The sequence below is a fragment of the Squalius cephalus genome (assembly GCF_949319135.1).
Source record: "Squalius cephalus genome assembly, chromosome: 19".
NCBI lineage: Eukaryota > Metazoa > Chordata > Actinopteri > Cypriniformes > Leuciscidae > Squalius > Squalius cephalus.
In genome coordinates, this window is record NC_137140.1 from 18,749,704 (window position 1) to 18,770,826 (window position 21,123).

Consider the following 21,123-nt stretch of genomic DNA (forward strand, 5'->3'; position numbering starts at 1 on the left):
TAATATGTTTAGAATGTCTTTATATTATGTGACAAGATCAACAGTCCATATCCTATCATCAAAATGGTGACTGATTTGTGCTTCATGCAACTCTGGAAACACAATTAAAAACACAATCTATGATTTGAATAAGAGAAAAATGGACCGATCTTAATGCTGATGCACTTAGAACAGGTTTGCTGTAGCCTACTCAGGTACAAAATAAACAAGTCTGTGTTTGATCTGTCTGATGCTACAGTTTATGAAAAGGGTGGTTCTCTGCACACATCTACACTTGTACAAATAAAGGTTCCAAGTAGAAGAGTTTATAAGTTTCACAAAGGACTTTTTATTTTCTAACATTTTGTTCTTTAAACAACCATGGTTCTGGCGCTTTAAACCAGTTTATTTCTTGTTATTTATGTAAAAAAAAAATATATATATATATATATATATAGAGAGAGAGAGAGAGAGAGAGAGAGAGAGAGAGAGAGAGAGAGAGCTAAGTAAGATTAATCAAATCAATTTATAATCTATCATTTTTCTGCCAATAATAAAACAAATGAAAAGTACAAGCAACTCCTGTAATATATGTTCTCTTGGTTTAGAATAATTGTTTTAATAAAGAATGCAGAAACCTATACTGGATGTGAAGATCCTGATGTCAAAAAGGGAAATAAATACAAGAAAAGTACAATGATATAATAATATTAGTCCAAATAGCACAAGAAGACATCGCAGTAAAATAAAGCTGTGAAAAGTGCCTAATGATATGTATGCAAGGCCCGTTTGACATGCAAAGGTCTAGGCAAATATTACACTGTGTTTTAACTTGATAAAGTGCCATGGAAATAGTAAAACCTATCAATTGAATCATGTGCAGGAAACACACCATTGCAATGTCTGCATATTTCTTTCTTGCAAAATAATCTCATAATATAAGCTAAATAAACGTATTCATGTTTATAAATAGAAAGTCTCCTAATGCAATGCACCAGAGTATGCGATTTGCATTGGCTCTAAAATAAAAGCATGCAGTGCATAGCACCTGCAGTATCACAGACTGCTTTTATCATCATCTGAAAGCGTGAACTCAGTTTCAGATCGCTACTTCCGATGCTTGTGCCAGCTCATGGGTGACTCGTGAAGAAACAGATCCCTCCTTTGATTGGCCACAAAAGCGCTACGTGGACATCGAGCAGCAACAGGTAGAGCGCGTGACCGTTATCATTTCATTCTGACTGCGGCTGCCAGGACGACAACAGCGCTTCACGTCAACGAATTATCGCTCTTCGCAAGGCTCTTATCGCGCAAACATCATCTCGAGTTTGGTGGAAATTTATTTTGAGGTAAGCAAAACTTTTTTTCTCCACCCGAGAGCAGGGATGATTGATTGACAGCTTATAAGACAGCAGCGACAACGTGTAGTGACGATGATGTTGCTCACTTGATGAATCTAGTATACAGCATGGCTTAATATGATCAATTTCATTCTAAGTTGATATTTTTTAACTATTGAACAGAGCTGGTATGAATGATATGCTACCAATAGGGATCAATATTACACATTATCCAAAAGTATGTCTTCAAATCTCATGCTAAAACAATTTTAAGCTTATCAAGTATACAGAGAGCACTTGAGACATTATTCTTCATATAGGCTAGCAGCAGCATATCATTTTCAGTGTCCACATTATTAAAGCCATTTATTCTGATATATGATTTAATTGTTTTGCATGTTCATTTCCTCAAATCAAATGTGAATTATAATATTCTAGGGCCTACACCAGGGTGTGGGGGAGTCAAGCATGAAGTCCAAAGGAAAGGGGTCAAAGCGGGGCAGACAGACTTGGGAAGAGCAGGACGACCCAGACTTTACGCTGGAAACAGAGCCAGGTTCCAGCGAGCAGGAGGGTTCAGAGGCGTCCGTGAGGCTGGGTGGGACGTGGAGAACATTGAGGGACGAGGGGCATGGTCGTACCCGCGTGGGCACGCGCCGCAGGCGGCAGCACGGCAACGCTAAGGAACGCAACGTCCGCAGACTGGAGAGTAACGAGAGAGAGAGGCAGAGGATGCACAAACTCAACAACGCCTTTCAGGCCCTACGGGAGACCATTCCTCATGTCAAAACAGACAAGAAACTTTCCAAGATCGAGACTCTCACGCTAGCCAAGAATTACATCAAGGCCTTAACCACCATCATCTTGGGCATGTCGAATGCCTGCATGCCTCACGCCGAGAGTCACATGGAGACTAACGCCTCCCGGATCCTCCAGTGCTATCAGCAGCATCTACAAGAGGAGGGAGAGGAAGACCTGTCCAACTATCTGAGCCAAATCCACAGCTTCAGTCAGGGCAGCTAACACACACTGCCACAGAACAGACTCAGTGAGCACTAAATGACAGGTGTAAATTTGTGCACGCTACATGGATGATGATGAATACCAGCTCTTTAGACTCAAGAAAAGGTCCATTCGAGTTTACAAGCTAAAGCTGGCTCATAAATAGACTCATTTATGTATACAATATGCACCCACAAACAATGTGGATGTTACCTGCCATCTTAATTGTTAGCTAGTGACCCTTTGGATTATGAAGAGACATAATCTGCTGGTTCTTAATGTAGTTCACCCAAAATGACACAAAAGATGTCCATAGTGAAACTGAATGGGGTCCAAAACAACACTGGACCCCCTGATTTTCATTGTATGGACAAATATCTTCTTTTGTGTTCTGCAAAATAGTCATAGAGCAGCTTTGAAACAGATGACAGAATTTTCATTTTTGGGTGAACTATCCTTTTAAAAGGTTAAGCTTTTCATATTAAAAATGCAAAGCTGTGGAACAGATTTCATATTTATTGAGAGGACACGAACCATGCACATATGACACTGAGAGGACTCCACTGTCCTTACCCTGTTATTTGTCTACATTTAATCATTTAAAACTATACTATCATTTTCTTTTTCCAGTAGTTTCTCTCATGTCTGCATATCATTTCTTTATATGTACAGAAGCAACCTTAAATAATGCCCATAAAGGATGTCACACAATTGACGCAGTTTCACATTAGGACCATTATTACTCATAAATAATCCAAATTTATACATCTACATATACAACATAACAGCAGAATTGGAATAAAACTAACTATTCATCCTGATAAAAACCATTGGGAAAGATTGAGTATAAATACTGTTACTTTCTGAAATCTGTGCTGCCTTTTAACAGAATTATACCACATACACGTCTATGAATGAAATATGCAGACATCCTGAGAAAAGAAACGTTTCACAAAATTGACTTCACATTGCCAAGCCAAAACTAAATACAGCTAAAGTGTCCGAACTTGCACTACCATTCAAAACTTTGGGGTGGGTAGAATTTGTTTTCTATTTTAATATATTTTAAAATGTAATTTATTCCTGTGATGGTGAAAATGAAGCAGCCTTCAGATCCAGGCTTCAGTGTCACAAGATCTTTCAGAAATCATTCTTAATATGCTGATTTGGTGCTCAAGTGACATTGTTTCATATTATCAATGTTGTGCTGCTTAATGTTGTGTAGAAACCCTGAAACATATTTCTTTCAGGATTCTTTGATGAAGAGAAAGAAATAGAAATTAATTTATTTGAAATAGAAATCTTTAGAAAGTCTTTACTCTCTCTTTTGGCCAATTTAATGCATCCTTGCTGAATAAAAGCATATGAAGAGTTCAGATGCAAAAGCCTCTAAGTGCCATCTGAAATTTTCTTCTAGAATGATCATTTTTATCAAGCTTGTATGTTTATGTTCAGTTATTTCACTTTAATGGCAATGAAAATTACCTATTAATTGTCATTAAAGTGAAATTACTGAACTTAAATATACGAGCTTGATAAAAACGCTCATTTTAAAAGAAAATTTCAAATGGCACTTAGAGGCTTTTGCATCTGAACTCTTCATATATTTATTTCCAAAAAAAAAATTTCTTACTGACCCCGAACTTTGGAAATGTGGTGTATGTGTACAGTATCACTTGTGCTGTCTCAGCTTTGAGTAAGAACCATAAATAACCAATAACCTGATACAAGCAGCTGATGAAAGTATTACAGAATCTTTTACGACACTGGAGCCGAGCTGCAAAATCCCAGACGCAGCTGTTTGTTTAAAACCGTTTTGTGTGTGATGTTCAATATAAAATGCTTGTAGATGACCTTCAGCAGCTTACACTGTGACATTTTTGTATTTAATGCCCTTGATTTCAAATAAAGAGTTAAAAAAAATAAAAGCTAATGGGCATTCTTGATGTGACCACAGACAAACATTAAATTGAGATCATCTAACCAAAAGTGCCATGTAATAAAACCTAATGACGAATGATGGGAGTTTTAAAAAGGAGAGGGCATTACCGGAAGTGGCCTCATTATCCAAGAGAGCCCTCAAAACAAGAAAAACAAATTGCTCAAGCTAACTGGAGAATGTGAATTCAAAATACACAGTCATCTACATGTGCGGGAACTTGAGACGAATGATTTTCTTTGAGTGGAAATGATTAACTCCGCTCTATACAACAGAAGCGCTACAGTAAGGAAACAATTTATGGCTAGAGTAGAGACGGTTAGCATGAAGAGCTCAGCTGTTTGACTAACAGCCCACTGGGTTTCCGTTCATCTCTGGCCGGTCACTGGTTTGCAGTGGACTGCGTGTTGCCGTTCGGTTGCTTCCATTGTCAGTCAGGGATGGCATCAGGATACGAGGTGCCTCCATGGCATTTCCTCTAACTGTTATGTGATCCCATCCACCCTGATAGAAACAGATCATTTCTTATTTTCTATCCGTTCTGTACTGAACATAAACATGACATCAGCAGTGCTCACCCCAATGCCATAGTCCCACGAGTGTCCTTTTGGTTCCATCGGCAGCACCCCCAGCCGGCGACACACAGTGCCACAGCTCAAACTGTGACTGCCCTGCACCTTATCTGCAATGATCCACACCTTAGGAAAGACACACACATCTGGCATTTAGCAGAGCAGAAAACCTAGAATAGTTAGGCTGCAACAACTAGTTACAAGGAAATGGTCTAGACCTGGTCCAGAGGTCCAACGGACACTTTGCGCACGTTATTGGAGATGTGCTCCCATGATGAGCCCTGAGGGTAACTGGGGGTCACACCATGTCTGTACCACAGGTTACCTGCTCATACAAAACCACACATATAACTACTATAGCAATTATTGCCATTTTGATTTGACAGTTTTAAATAAAGATCATGTATAGCACTGCCAATTGCGTTAGACTGCACAGTAAGCATGGATTATTATTATTTTTTGGCAATGATGATTGTCTATGTGTATCTATGTCCTTTTATTTTCAGTATTATATTATATTATCATAATAACTATATGCATTACTATTTAAAAGTCCATTAAAAAAAAAACAAGTAATAAAAACTCAGTGAGTGTTTTAGCGCAATTTTCTCACGTCATGGGATCACAACACTAAGAGATAGTAAATCTTTTCCTGGATTTTTTTTGTGCGTTCCCGAGATTAGACCTTCCTTAACATAATGCCGAAAACCCGAAGTCTCTAGGTGGTCTGGTTGAGGAGTAGATAGAAGTGCAAGATTGGTGCGCACAGACAGAACAGAAATCATGAGTTAACAATCGCAATTTTGTCCGGTGGAAAATTGCGCTAAAAAGCTCACCAAGGCTACATTAATTTTGATGGAAAAAACAGTATAAACAGTAATAATGTGAAATACTACTTATAATTTAAAGAAGTCTATTTATATTAATATATATTTTTAAAATAATTTATTCCTCTAATGGCAAAGAAACCATTTTTCATAGAAACCATGATACAATTCTTTCAAGATTCTTTGATGAATAGAACATTCAAATGAGCAGCATTTATTTGAAATATAAATCTTTTGTAACATTATAAATGTTGCTGCTGTCAGTTTGGATAAATCTAATGCGTCCTTGCTGAATAAAAGTAAAAAAAAAAATTGTATATATATATATATATATATATATATATATATATATATATATATATATATATATATATATATATAAAGCCTTTATGTATAATGCATAATAAAGGTATTCCTTATGTATATCTATCATATATATATATATATATATATATATATATAACTTAACCAAAGTTTCCTTGTTACATCAGAAATTGATTGTTTGTGTTTTAATGCATTATATTCTCTAAAGGTGTAAATAGATAAGTATTAAAAGCCTGGCTTCACAGACAGGGCTTAGATTAAGCCAGGATTAGGCCTTAGTTTAACCAGAACATTTAAGTAGCTTTTTAAACGTGCCTTAGAAAAAAACAATGGCACTGACATATTTTAAGATAGACATAGGCACAGACATGCCTTGTCTGTGAAACCGGGGGATAATGTTTTATATCTGTGGTTACAATTATTCATAGACCATACAATGCATTATAAGATGCATTAAAAGGCATAATTAATGCATTAAAAATACTTTTATGATAAAGTTTTACCACTATATTCCAGTCGCCACCATAGTATTAACACCTTTTTATCAGTATGATGTGTATAGGTGTACCATTTTCATCCACTGTGTATACAGACGTCCTGCCCACTGACACCTGTTTAAGCTTCTGTCCGGTTGGAGAGGGGATGTGGTACCAGCAATCTCCTGCAAACAGATCAAACCTTTCTAATGCTGCTGCAGAAATACCACAGGCAATGCTGTGAAATCAGCATGACAGGAATGACTTGCATTAAAATGTTGTATATTGCTGCATATTCATGGGGTTTGTGATAGGTTATTCCCTCACCTGCCAGGTTCTGAGCGGACACAGAGCCCCTATAGAACGCAGAGCCATCCTTAGCGATGGCCCAAACCTGGTGAACGCCACCTATGGAAATCGACTTGAAAGGCTGGTCAGTTCCCACATGCAACCATGAGGACCCCTGCGAGCAAGCCACATCATGAGTCAGGATTACATCATTCCAGGAAACTTCTCACAGTGATAATGCTAAATAAGTTTGTACAGTATTTGTACAACATTTGCATGGAAATTACTGAGTGCTAAACCAAATAGCGGTTGTCTAGAAAATCAGGAACTTGGCTCTTACCCCAGGTGTCAGTGAGGTGACACCCAAGCGGCACAAGACGTCTCCTTTGTTGCTGATGGCCCATAATGGCACCTGTTCCACTGTGCTCTTCGGCCCACAAGGCAGGATTGTTATGTCACTCAGCGCTATAGGCGGGACTTCCTGCCAGGGGCCGGTTGTTGTGAGTTTACACTTTCTAAGGCGAAAGAAGAACTTATGAGATTTGGCGATGGGAATTGAATTTAACCAAGACAAAAATTGTTCCTTTACGATTACAAAAAAAAATATCTTTTAGTAATTTTGAGGAAGTGCACCAAGCCTGAATAAATGTTTCATTATATGCTACTAAACAGAAATACTAAAGCAATGCTATTTTTGGTTACATTTTTAAATGGTTTCATTGTCTTTTTCCTTTTCTTTTTTTCCATTTATTACTAAAAAATAACCTAAACTCAAACTTTAAAGCAATACTGAAGACATATATCAGAGTACATATTTTGCCATTGATTATAGCTTCCCCACTTTTGAAAAGTTTATCAGTGATGTGTAAAGCCATTCATCCACTGTGTACACAGACAAGAGAATCAAATTTAACGATTAAAAAAGTTATTTTAGTAATTTTGAGGATTTTTTTTTTATAATCTATTATTTTTATTTTATTAGATTATAAAAACAACACTATTTTTGATTTGCTTTTCTTGATTTTTGTTTTTATTGTCTGTTTCTTTTTTACCACTTATTACTAAATTACCACATTTTTACTAAAAATTTTACATTTTTACGTATGTCATAAAAATCCTTCACTTACATTAAGTAAATAACAAAAGTTATCAAAAGGTAACACTAAGGACAATAGATACCATGATAAACAGAGCTGGAGAGAGCTGACTAAAAAATCTAAATTGACAAATCTTGTTTTTTAATGGAATATTGCAATATTTATTATAAATGATTTATCCGTGCACATAATATATATTTTTTTTATTCATGTGCCCACGTAATCTTTAGTCAAAATAACTTCCTGCGATCACATCTTAATCTCTTCTCTGATGATGCGTTCACTGGCATGAGGGTGGGACAACCTGTCACTCACATGATGTCACAGCAATAGCAAATCACAATGCTCAAACAATCCAATCAAGTTCCACCCTACATTTTTTCTTGTTCGTGAAGCCATTTCACTCGGATATACAGTACATCACAGTAGGGAAGAAAAGACTATCGCAACTTCTGTTTTATGTCGATTTTAAACATTCACTTAAACAGCGCTACATACCTTGCCCAACGCCTGCGGCGAACAAAGTCCTTCAATGTTTTATTTCCGTGGTATGACCTAGAACGGCGAATGTTACATAAAAAAAAAAAAAGGAGTTAGCTCGCTCTCACACGTGGTAATACTAAACCTGCTGCGTTTACATGCCTAGGTAATAAAAGAGACCAGCAATGCTTATGGCCAACATAACTTACGCAGGAAAGTCAGCTGCATACTGCCAGCCCTCTCTGTCTGTCCCTCCTGCCACAGCATAGTCAACAGTCCAGTCTGACACCTGAAAAGTATCAACACATAGAAACATTTGCTGCTAAAAAGCAACCAGACAACATTCCTTGTCAATTTCAATGACAACTTATTTATGTATTGGGAGAAAATGGACAATGGCACAAACCCAAGTCCAGTGGGGGGAGGGTGGTTTAGTGTTGTTTTTAGTGCACTCCTTCAGACCGGAGGCATCGCTCCACATGTAACGGTCAGTAGGGAGACCCCTGGAGGAGAAACAGTGAGGCACAGCAGTGAGCATACTGAACATTTCTGGATTACAAACATGTTCTAGTCTATATTAACCTGTTAGTGTAACCAGAGACAGGATTCCAGCGCTGGTTCTCATAGATGTAAACACTCTTCATGTCAGTCTGTGTGTAGATGTTATCTGTGCTGCTTGTCAAACCTGTATGTGTGAGATAAACATGTAATATTACTAAAATACACGAAAAACCATTGGTTTAGAAAGAGAAGTGATGCATTTACCCTGAAAGAAGCCTCCTCCATAGCCTCCTGTGTGGACCCAGGCGGTGTGGTCATAGCCGATCCCCCACACCACACCGAGACTGTTGGACTCAATAACACGCAAATGTCCTCCGACTTGACGCCAGAACCTGTCCATGATAACAAAGATTTTGATTTCCTTTTTTTCTGAGAGCAGTCTTTTTTGCCTATTCATGAATTCATTGCTATATGGCAACAGCGAGACAATGGACAAACGTAACAGGTTGATGAATATACACTATTGTTCAAAAGTTTGGGGTTAGTACGATTTTTTTTTAAAGCAATTAATTATTAATTATTAATTAAAAGTAATTAATTATTATCACTTTTGATTAATTTAATGCATCCTTACCAAATAAAAGTATTAAATACTTCTATTTGGTAAGGATGCATTAAATTAATCAAAAGTGACAGACTTTTACATTGTGAAAAAAGATTTCTACTTTAAATAAATGCTGTTCTTTTTAACTTTCTATTCATCAAATAATACTGAAAAAAATCACGTTTTCTACAAAAATATTTAATCAGCAACTGTTTTTAACTTTGATAATGATAAGAAGCGTTTCATGAGCACCAAATAGACAAATTGATTTCTGAAAGATCATGTGACACTAAAGACTGGACTAATGATGCTGAAAATTCAGCTTTGCCATCACAGGAATAAATTCTGTTTTAAGATATATATATATATATATTAATATAAAAAAAATTTTTATCGTAAATGCATAACTGGTGAGCATAAGAGACTTTAAAAACATTTTAAAAAATCTCACTGATCCCAAACTTTTGAATGGTAGTGTATGATTAATTCTCTTTTGACATCTTCAAAATATGTTTCATCTATGTTCAACATTTAGCAAATGGCTTTTTGTCAAACTCTAAGTGCATTTTGGTATTAGGTGATGATGTGGATTTCTGATGTTGTATGATGGTACTTTTTTTTTTTTTCCATTTGTCATAAATTTTGCTTGGTGTGCTGGTAATAACAGCAGTATTAGTGACAATATTCTTAGGGAAAAGTGCATTAGAGATTTGCTTGATTTGAACACTTCTTAGATAGATAAATAGTTAAAAGTTTACATTGGAGACAAGCCCAAAAAATTCAATTCTGGCAATGGAACATTTGAAGACTTTTATAAAATTAAGTTTAAAACTATTATAATCCTTAAAAGTAGGAAGTTTGTTGAAAAAAAAAGAAAAAAAAAAAACATATACAGATGTGGTCCCCTATTTGAAGAATCACGCATATACACTTCTTCACATAAAATCAATCCATTATCTGATTCTTACATCTGATCACATGGTGTAGGGTAGGGAGATGCCTCTAGTTCTTTCGTTGGTTCGCTCACAAAGATGTCACCTTTACAGGTGACTGACCACATGGCTTGTTTCGTGGGAGGACCCTGAACACCTCTAGAGTCACAGCAGGACACACTGAGCAGAGCCAGCTGATAGGATGAACAAACTGTCAGTCAAACAGCAAGGAAATCACAAGTTGTTGGAATTACAGTTTTCCAATGATTCATGCTCTCTCCTCACCCAGTCATACATCTCCAGCTCTGTGGCAGCAGCCAGGCGGATGGGCCATCTCTGTTTGGTTCGCTCTGCTGTATAGATAGCAAATGTGTGTTTGGAGTCATTCAATACTGGCACCAGGATTGTCACTTCGTTTATGAACACGTGGAGATACTGGACAAAGAATCAAAGCAAAATAGAGGTTGAATTGATCAAATGTGTCTATATGAAATCACTTTACATGCATAGCTATATTTCCTGTGTAGATGCACCACTGTTCAAAAGTTTGAGGTTGGTTTTCTTGAAAGAAGTGAAGTACTGCAGGGGGCGCAGGAGATCAGCAGAATAAATAAATAAATGGAAAATAGTGCGTGAATAGTGGTTGGAACTCTGGCTTTATAAAGCGGCACGAAAGCCAATTCCACTGAAGTGTTCTTCTTCAGACCGTTGACTTGTCACCGTCTGAACAAGCTCGACATAGAAGTTCCTCGCCATAGAAAAGCACCTCTTCAGCGGACGGAAGACGTACAAGAATGAGGCGGCGTCAGTGCAGCCACTGATTATGTACTGTTCATCTAAAGCATCACTGAAATAATGATTTGTTATTTCAAATAAAAGTTATGTTCTGATCTATTATTCTTTATTACTGTTATATTTTTCAATGATTCAACAACATTACAAATTTTTTTAATTAAAAAAAAATCTTTACGGTATATTCCATATGATTTTTAGTGAAATTAGTTAGAAATTTTTAATGATTAAAAAGTTTATAGGGGGGTGTGACCAAAAAACTTGAGAACCACTTGTTTAATGCATCCTTACTGAATAAAAGTGTTACTGTCTTTAATTTTTTTTATAAAATATAAAACTAAAACTGGTATATTTCCCATTGAAACATGAAGATGGGTGGGACATATCAAGGGCTTGTACCTTTGTGGCATTAATATTTTTTTGTACGTTTTCCCAGAAGAGAAAAAGGATATGTACATTTTAAATAACTATGTGCTAAAATAGATCTTTTAATCAGAATAAATGCCATCAAAATGAATAAACATGGATTTTTATTCCATAAGTGTCTTTTCCTGTATGTAAGATTACCTTCTTCTCATCATTAAAGGTGTAGTAGATAAACAGAATTCCATCCTTGTTGCCCTCTGCTCCAGAGAACTGCTCCAATGCAAACTGAACATCCACCCATTTATGAGGCTTCCAGTCTCGCCACCACTGCATGGTGCCTTTCTTCACCCACACAGACTAGAAAGGACAGGAATCAGGGTGAATTATCAAATGATACATTTTCTAGGGGTAACTATTCAGTTCTACCTAGCTGAGGGCCACTGTGACAGTAACTGACTGCTTTGACTATCAACTATTTTTACTATTCCGACTAACTCTCGGAGCACTTGTATGAACACTTACTGTTGCTATATCAATGACGGTCTGGATATAATCAAAAAAAGATACATGACAAAACTGGTTAGTATTGATGCAAAGATCAGATGAGGTGAACCGTTTGGTGTGTGAGCACTACCTGTTCAATGGCCTGCTCATAATGCATGAAATTCTCCATTTCTCTCTTGGAGCGCTCACTGAGCTGCTCGAATATCTGTTTACGCCATGCTGCAGTTTGAGCAGGTGTGATGGAGAGAGACATGGCCTGCATGGAGGAGTTCAGGGCTGAGGAGACAATCACATTTGACACGGTCAGGGACAAAGTGAATCATCCAATTCCATTACACAGATTATCCACAAATGACCAAGCTGACCTGTGGATGTAGATGAGTGGAACCAGTTGAGCTGTAAGTGACAGTCGACCAAACATCCCCCGCCACTGACCCAGGCCCATTTTGGATGCTCATCTGGCCCATAAGGCTCCTCTAGGGCCAAGTTATAGGTTGCTACAGAGGACAGGCTGCAGGTATCAGCTGCGTCTACTCCAGGTCCAGGTGAGAGGTGCGTCTGGGCTTCCTCCAGGTCCACATTGCTCCATTGAGGGTTCAGCCCACCTGATTGGCTAGGAGACAGAACCTGGGCTGGGGAAGCTCTGTCCTCTACCTCTTTTTCTGGGTGATCCTCCTCGGGAATAGATGGACCAGCTGGGGGGACGTCACGACGACTGATCTGGCCTTCACGATCAGACACAAGCTCAGAGATGAAGCTGTCACTGGTCACTTTGGGGATGCGTGGTTTAGGGCTGTCTCCCATTTCAGGAGTTGGGACAACTCCACCCACAGCTTTTTCAGTCTCAGGGTCCGCATCACTCAACACTGATGCCTGGGACTCCAAACGCACCTCACCACCAAAGAAACAACCAGCGCTGCGAGGTGTAGTGACACAGAATGTTAACATGCACAATACCATAAGTTTGGAATCACTGAGACACGTTTATATAACTGATACTTTTGTTTGATCAAAAATAGTCAAAAGCATTCAAATAATTGTACATTTTAACCTGTGATGCCAAAGCCCTTTTCAATATCCATCAATCCAGTTTAGAGTCCAGAGAACATCTAATGAAATGATCTAATCCTTCTTAATAAATAAATAAATAAATCTTTCTAGCCCCTCTAATGAGAACTCAATGGGAAAACTGTCATTATAACGCTTTAAAAAATACCTATCATTTAATGAAAAAATATGAATATTATTTTCTATTTAAAAAAAGAATATCTGACATGTAAAGAAAAATATTAATATTATTTCTGTCACATATGAAAATACACTTCTATTTAAAAAATAATACATAACATTTAGTGAAATGTCACATACTGTCACATCACATTCTGTCACATACTGCATGACAATGCATACTTAATACATTGTCTTTTTCAATTATTGAATTATTGGACTGTAGTTGTATTACAAACCAAAGAAACATCTTTCTCAAGAAATTTGTCAGTTTATTGTTTTTTTCAGAGATAAAGGCTGGTCAGTGCTTAAGTGTGCAGTAATGTTTTAAAGAAAGACAGCAAACTGCAAAGTGTACTAACTGCAAATAGTCCTCCTTGAATGATTTACACCACCTGGTGGTGACTTTTTTTAAATGCAACACATTTTGCACATTATACACATATCTGTTCTACACAGGCTAAAGACTGAAGCTAACTAACCTCTGAAGGCTGCTAGCGCTGGCGCTTGAATGGGAACGGTCACTATCTCTGGGTACAGACACAACCTTCCAGGCCTTCCCGCTCAGCTCGCTGGCAGTCACACCCTGACGGAAATACACCGCCCGGTCTTCAAAACCAATACCCCACACCTGAACACAGAGACACATCGGCCTTCAGAGATCTCAGTGTAATAACTGCTGAAATGGGTTCAGCACTTATAATTCTCACTAGAAACACATAATCAGATGAATACATGAATATAGCAGAATATCTGTTATTTTAACAGACCAATATTTGTACATTTGTGAGTGATATGTTTCCATTTTCATATAATGTTTTCATTTAATCAATACATTGATCCATATGAAAGTTTTTTATTCTGTTATTTTCTGGCTAAGATTTTTCATGACATGAACCCAATTTGCCTTGGTCTTTGTACCATTAAAACATGTGTTTCCGACATACTCCATGCACTTGAGTCTGCCAACAACAAATGGATGAGTGAAAAAGGCATTGAACCAGATTATTTGTAGTGCACTGAAAATATAGTTTTATATAATTAGTTTAATAATAAGGTTAATAAAAAATACAAAAAAAAAAAAAAACTTCAGATAAATAATGACTGATGATTTCAATGTGTGTGCAAAGTTTCAAGAGTTGAGCATGTTAAGGGCCCTAAAAGTGCCTGAAATTTTGAAAATATTTATTTTACCTTAGGAAAACAATTAAGCCGTTTGCCCTGAGGGCATGGGCACTAATTAAAAAAAATACATGTCATGACCCCTTTAAGGGTGAACCACCCATATGCTTATTCAATGGAATAAGTGCATTAGAGTCAGGAATTAATGAGGTAAACCATAGACAGAACATTACTAATCTCTGACCTGGTCATTGAGACCCACGTTGATCATGACCATCTCTCCAACCATACCTATCCAACCAGAGCCACAAGGATTATGGGAATTCACACCCCGTCTAAACCAGACCTATTAGAAATGAGAAGATGAGGAAAAAACAAGCTAAGTAACAACAAAATAAATAATCAAAACAAAAAAATATGTCCAAACCAGTTCAAAATTTGGGGTTGGTGAGATTTTTTAAATGTTTTTGAAAGAAGTCTCTTATGCTCACCACGGCTGCATTTATTTGATCAAAGATAAACCAAAAACACTAATATAGTGAAATATTATTACAACTGTTTCTATTTTTATATGCATTTAAAAAATTATCTATTCCTGTGATGGCAAAGCTAATTTTTTTATATCTAATTTGATATCTAATATGTAAGATTTTGCTAAATTTCTAGTATGGATAACACAATATGAATGAATAATATACTTTTTATAATAAAAAAAAAAAACTAAGTTGGAAAAAACAAAGCAGTTTTACTAGTGGTCTCAGATTTTGGACCCAACTCTATGTGCAAGTGTAACTATATTAAATTAAAATAGGACTTACTTTATGATCTTTAGTGACAGCCCACACTACATTCACACCAACAGCTACGTGTACAGCTCCAGCTTCAGGGCTTGGCGACTCCACTGTGACCCATGATGACCCTTTGATTATAATATTATTAAATATAGACAGGGGATAGAAATACTTTATCTACTCAAAAACATTTATTAAGGTTACAAATAGTAACTTGGCTTAAGTGAATATATTGCACCACAGCACTCACCATTGAGACAGTCTCTGCCGATGCCCTCTCTGACCATCAGATTACCCTCCCACAGGACGGCCCATACAAGGTCACCCGGCCCACAGCTGATCTGCACCACCTCCCCTGGTACGGGCACCTCCTCCCAAAAGGAGCCCTCAGGATTATGGTGGTTGATGTCACACCGGAACCACACCTGCTCGAATGTACAAACAAAAATTTTGGATCCCTTTTCGTGGATAAATGGACGTGATTCAACTTTTTATCTGTGTTCCAAGAACCAATAATGCATACTGTACCCTCTGTATGAAATTGAAAAATGAATAAATTACAGGTGCACAGGGTGTTGTTGGACATGGTACAGTATGAAAGCCTGGAATGAACTGAGTGAGTTCTGACCTTTCCCTGCAGAGAGACCGCCCACAGTGCCAAACACCCTCTGGGCTCCTCGGTGATCTCCCAACCACCACAAGTGATGTCATTAAACGGGTCAGGAAGAGACTCCGTCTGCTCCGAGGGGATCTGCTCTCACATATAAAATTCACAGACACACAGAGACAAGTTTTTCATCAACGTTAAAGACAGCCAATGAAGATAAGATATATAATTGCTCTTTGTACTGGTACACACCTTGACCCATGTTTCCTGTGCCTTGTACCTTCTGTATCGTATCCATCTGCGGCGTCGCACGCAAGAGTTCCACTTTTTGTCTTTTGTATAAGTGGCTGGAAAATCAATGGCATATGTCCATCCCTGAAAACACACAGAACATCAGTTATGGCTTAAAGCAAGTGAGAGCTCTCTTTTAGGTTTAAGGGGGCTTTCAGACTGCCAGGTTAGTTCGAAACACAGTGAACACACACACACACATATATATATAATATAAATATAACAATATATATACACAAACATATATAATATAAAGAAAAACTTTAAAGTTAGATATCGCTTTGACAGCACTAATTAATTTACAATTCCACCTTATACTGTCAGTGAGAGAGCACTCAACCCATATATTGGCTATCCAATCATGTTTAAAGCATCAATAAAGAAGAAAAAAGAAAAGAAAGAAAAGGAAAAAGGACAGGGAAAAGAAAAAGGAGTAGCAATAGGAAAAGGAAGGAGAGGGAAAGAAAGAAAAAGTAAAAAAGGAAGATGAAAAAAGAAAGGGAGGGAAAAAGGAAAAAATATTTTCAAGAACTGACTGACTACCCTAAAACACTCCAAACTGACATCATTTTGTTTGTCTGTATGTGTGATTTGTATACTCTTTGTAAGAATACCACATTTGTAATAAAAAAAAAAAAAAAAAAAATATATATATATATATATACTTATGTATGCATTTTCTTCATAAATTATATTAAATCGACAAGGGGGAAGACAGTGGTGACAAGTTTAGTCACTCTGCTGAACATAATAGCACTAAATTAATAATAATGATAATAATAAAAAAAAAAAAAAAAATATATATATATATATATATATATATATATATATATATATATATATATATATATTGACCCCAAAACCCTCTTAAAGGCATCAATACTGACCCCTTTTTCAGTGGTCTCTCCTCCAAAGTTTTCATCCACGTACCAGTCCGCCTCCCACTCCCAGTTGTCAGAGGGCAGCTGAAAGTCACCCAGAGGCTGGTGCTTCAGCCCTGTGACATCACTCCACTGCCAGCGGTCACTGGGCAACAGCCGGTCCGAGAAGCCATCCACAGGGTTCCACCTCTGAGAGGGAACAGGAAACACAGTGAGTCTTAATCACTATCAGGTGCTCTAGGGCAGTGGTTCTCAACTCCAGTCCTCGGGACCCGCTGCTCTGCACATTTTGTATGTCTCCCTTATTTAACACACCTGAATCAGATCATCAGCTCATTAAGAGAGACTCCATGAACTGAACTGAGTGTGTCAGATAAGAGAGACATACAAAATGTGCAGAGCAACGGGTCCCGAGGACTGGAGTTGAGAACCACTGCTCTAGGGTCAATGACAAATAAGTGTTTACAATAAAGTCATGTGTAAAACATGTGCAAAGTTCGGTTACACTTAATATATTTAAGTACTGAGTAATATTAAGTAACTCTGTGTACTTACTATAGGGTTAGGGTAGGATTAGGATTTGGTTGAGGGTTAGTTGCATGTAATTATGCATAATTTACTATTATTACTACGCCTACGGTAAGTACATGTAACATATGTAACAAGGACACCGTAAAATAAAGTGTTACCCAAAGGTCAAAGAATATACTCTTTGTATTCATGTTGGTTTCGAGAAACATTTTTCAATTGAATGACTTAACGACTGTAATGTGGCGTAAACATCAAATAAAAAGTAACAACATTTTCATATACCTTGAATAAATGTGAGTGAACAAATCATAATATTTATATATATTTTTTCAACATATACTTTTATTCAGTAAGGACACTGGTCAAAAAGTGACAGTAAAAACATTAGAAATGTTATAAAAGATTTCTACTTCAAATAAATGCTTTTCTTTTGAACTTTCTAGTCATCAAAGTTTCCTAAAGTTTCTACAAAATTATTAGGCAGCACAACTGTTTTCAATGTTTCTTGAGCACCAAATCAGAATGAGGAATTTTCCTCTGAGGAATTTCACAATATTACAATTTGTCCTGTATTTCTGATCAAATAAATGCAGCCTTTGGGAGCATAAGACACTTCCTTCAAAAAACATTTTTAAAACTCTTACTGACCCCTAACTTTTGAATGGTAGTATGTGTGTGTGTATATATATATATATATATATATATATATATATATATATACAGTGCTATGCATAAGTGAATACACCCCTATGTTAAATTCCCATAGAGGCAGGCAGATTTTTATTTTTAAGTATTTAAAAAAAAAAAAAATTTAGGATACTATGCATCCTGATAAAGTTCCCTTGGCCTTTGGAATTAAAATAGCCCCACATCATCACATAGCCTTCACCATACCTAGAGATTGGGATGGTTTTATTTCAGTTAGCCTAAAAGCTAGTTTGATTTGCATTGAGAGATGATCTTATAGAAAGTACCCCATCCCAATCTCTAGGTATGGTGAAGGCTATGTGATGATGTGGGGCTATTTTAATTGCAAAGGCCAAGGGAACTTTATCAGGATGCATAGTATCCTAAATTTTTTTTTTTTTAAATACTTAAAAATAAAAATCTGCCTGCCTCTATGGGAATTTAACATAGGGGTGTACTCACTTATGCACCATGTATTTTAAGGAAGAACATTTATTTATTTACGATACATTATTCATTCACAAAGAAAATTGGTGTCCTTAAAGGTTGGATTTTTCCTAATTTTTTAAATTAAGGCATTAAGTTCAATTTCCAAAATATGATTTTTTATTCCTCTTTTTAGTCAACTTTAGCATGGGTGTATTCACTTATGCATTGCACTGTATATATATATATATATTGACCTACATGTCAGTCTGTATATTGCTATTGAGCACACCTGGTTTTCATACGTCTCCTCTTGGTAGCGGGTGGGCACATCACTGGCATGGACATTCAGGTAGATGTTGTTGTCACATGCGATGCTCCAGCAGCACTGCTGCACAGCTGTGATGCGCTTGAACTCCAAGTGGGCATCGCGGCAATGTTCCCACTGCTGTCCAGCTGTGGAAAGGCAATAAACCCTCCCGTACACATCAACAGCCCACAGGAGGGAGCTCGGCATGATGCACCCTGCTGCAACAGACAAGAGAAAGAGATCTGCAGATTAACAAACGCCTCAGCATCAGTTTGTGGCTACAAAAAGTGTTTAGAATGAAACAAGGGCTCTAAGTTAATTACTCTCAAATGAAGCAGAATTTCCTCCCTACTCTTTCCTCTGCTTTGAAAGCAGATCTGCAGTCTGCTGATTCTCATTACTGATCCGCAAGCTGCCAAAACACTGAAGGAGACCTGTTGAACACTGTTATTTTGTTGCCTCCTAAGCTATAAATGAAACCCAAGATTCCAATACACAATAAATTCCATAAATCTCGAATTAAATCACAGACCAATCTTACAAGACAATGTGGTGGTACCATGTTAAGCATGTTATAGTATTATATTGTAATACCATGGAACTGAATGATTACCATATTCAATTACTACATCAACATAGCACTACAAGGTACTTCAAAAAATACAATCATTCTGTAAAATACAAATACAACTGTAACTGAGCAAGTAGTAATTTGACAGATCCTATAGTAAAAATTTAATTAATATGGTACCATGTAAAAAATGGTAAAACCATTATTTATTATTTAATATTATTCATAACCATTAATTAATTGTTAGTTTTGTTCAATATGTTTAAAAAAAAACATTACTGAAGCAAATTATCTAATAAGGAACAAAAAGATATTGAGAGTTCATGTTGTTGAGCGCTTGTTTGTTGATGCAGGTAACGTTAACGTAATACCGGTTCCTAGCACGCTAGCTAGCAATGACAGCACGTAAGAGATAAACATGTAGAGTAACGTTACTTCACAGCAACATATTATATGGGGGAAAAACAAGAATACGACTAGGATACAGTCAGAAGAGAAACATATTAAAATGAATGACTGCACCTGCCTGTCTTCCGCAGTGACAGGTTCATGTAACTTACATTAGAATAGGAAATGTACATATCCTAACAGTTTTGCATTCACAGTGTAGTGACAGTATATCAGCTGCTGTCCAGCGTAACGTTACATACCTTATCTGTGTCAGGGTGTAAGCACTGTGCTTATGTTGTCATTTTGAGACCATTCTGCTTTGCAAAATCGGTTTGTGATTTGCCCGATGTGTAGACTCACAAACAGGAAGTGGTAAGAATTGTGTTGTGTTGCACTGGCTTATTGGCCCGGCAGGGGATGCCATTAACTCATGTTCAAAGATGATGGGATGGTTACGTTTGTCACTGTGGTTCCCTCAAAGCGTACGACACTTCACATTGTTTCGCTTTCCCACCCAATAAACCTCTAAATGTAAACACGTACCTAGAAGATATAGTCCCTGTCACAACAGAATGTTGCGAGGCAACAAAAGTAAATCGGTTGGTGCGCAGTGATATATAAGCTATTAGGCCTTAAATATAAAAATAACATACATATACATACACACACACCCTAGAGTTAAAATCTGAATATATATATATTTATTCAGATTTTAACTCTAGGATGTATGTGTGTGTGTGTGTGTGTGTGTGTGTGTAGGTGAAGGTCTGATTAACAGAAACATCCAACACAAATGTGGCTGTACTCTTTTTAGTCTCAGCCTTGACTACAGCACTGAAGGAAAAGGGCAAAATTAAATAACTGTTCTGCCATGTTATATGGTCCTTATCCTAGCAGGATACACACACCGCATATAAACCAATTTATGACAGATTCAGACCATCATAAAAACACCTCTAAGTTTTACAAGGTGAATAGTGCGATAGTAGCCACTGTAGCCAATACTGTAGAGCTGTAATAAAAATCCAAGGCATTTTCATACATATATGCATATATCTTTATTTCTGAGTAATATGGTATGACAGGAAATGGGGCAATGAATCAATATCGCAACACAAAAAAGAAAAGGGTCTAAAATAAACTGTTTCCCCTACATAAAAACATGCTTGCAAAGGCATAACATGGTACATGACCTTACAAGACTTATTTTTTTGAATAAATAAAAAAAAAGGACCAAAGCATTTCTATTCCATGGTGAAAAATGCT

At 36.9% G+C, this 21,123-nt stretch overlaps 2 protein-coding genes across 2 annotated transcripts; one reads left to right on the top strand and one right to left on the bottom strand.

Moving 5' to 3' along the window:
• Positions 1-1,212: 1,212 nt before the first annotated feature.
• Positions 1,213-4,231, top strand: bhlha15 (basic helix-loop-helix family, member a15). Its single transcript, XM_079852205.1, has 2 exons — positions 1,213-1,328; positions 1,758-4,231. Exon 2 carries the CDS (start codon positions 1,788-1,790, stop codon positions 2,340-2,342), a length of 555 nt encoding a protein of 184 aa, XP_079708331.1. The 5' UTR covers positions 1,213-1,328; positions 1,758-1,787; the 3' UTR covers positions 2,343-4,231.
• Positions 2,955-20,253, bottom strand: tecpr1a (tectonin beta-propeller repeat containing 1a). The gene is made up of 25 exons (XM_079852204.1): positions 20,118-20,253; positions 18,879-19,114; positions 16,949-17,131; positions 16,023-16,145; positions 15,792-15,914; positions 15,414-15,588; positions 15,191-15,291; positions 14,617-14,718; positions 13,733-13,881; positions 12,389-12,939; positions 12,154-12,299; positions 11,721-11,876; positions 10,647-10,796; positions 10,398-10,555; positions 9,090-9,217; positions 8,907-9,009; positions 8,731-8,827; positions 8,534-8,613; positions 8,343-8,399; positions 7,088-7,262; positions 6,787-6,922; positions 6,552-6,644; positions 5,051-5,157; positions 4,839-4,958; positions 2,955-4,764 (listed from the first exon to the last, which is right to left on the bottom strand). The coding sequence occupies exons 2-25, from the start codon at positions 19,101-19,103 to the stop codon at positions 4,606-4,608; spliced, it is 3,597 nt and encodes a 1,198-aa protein (XP_079708330.1). The 5' UTR covers positions 19,104-19,114; positions 20,118-20,253; the 3' UTR covers positions 2,955-4,605.
• Between the last annotated feature and the right edge of the window lie 870 nt (positions 20,254-21,123).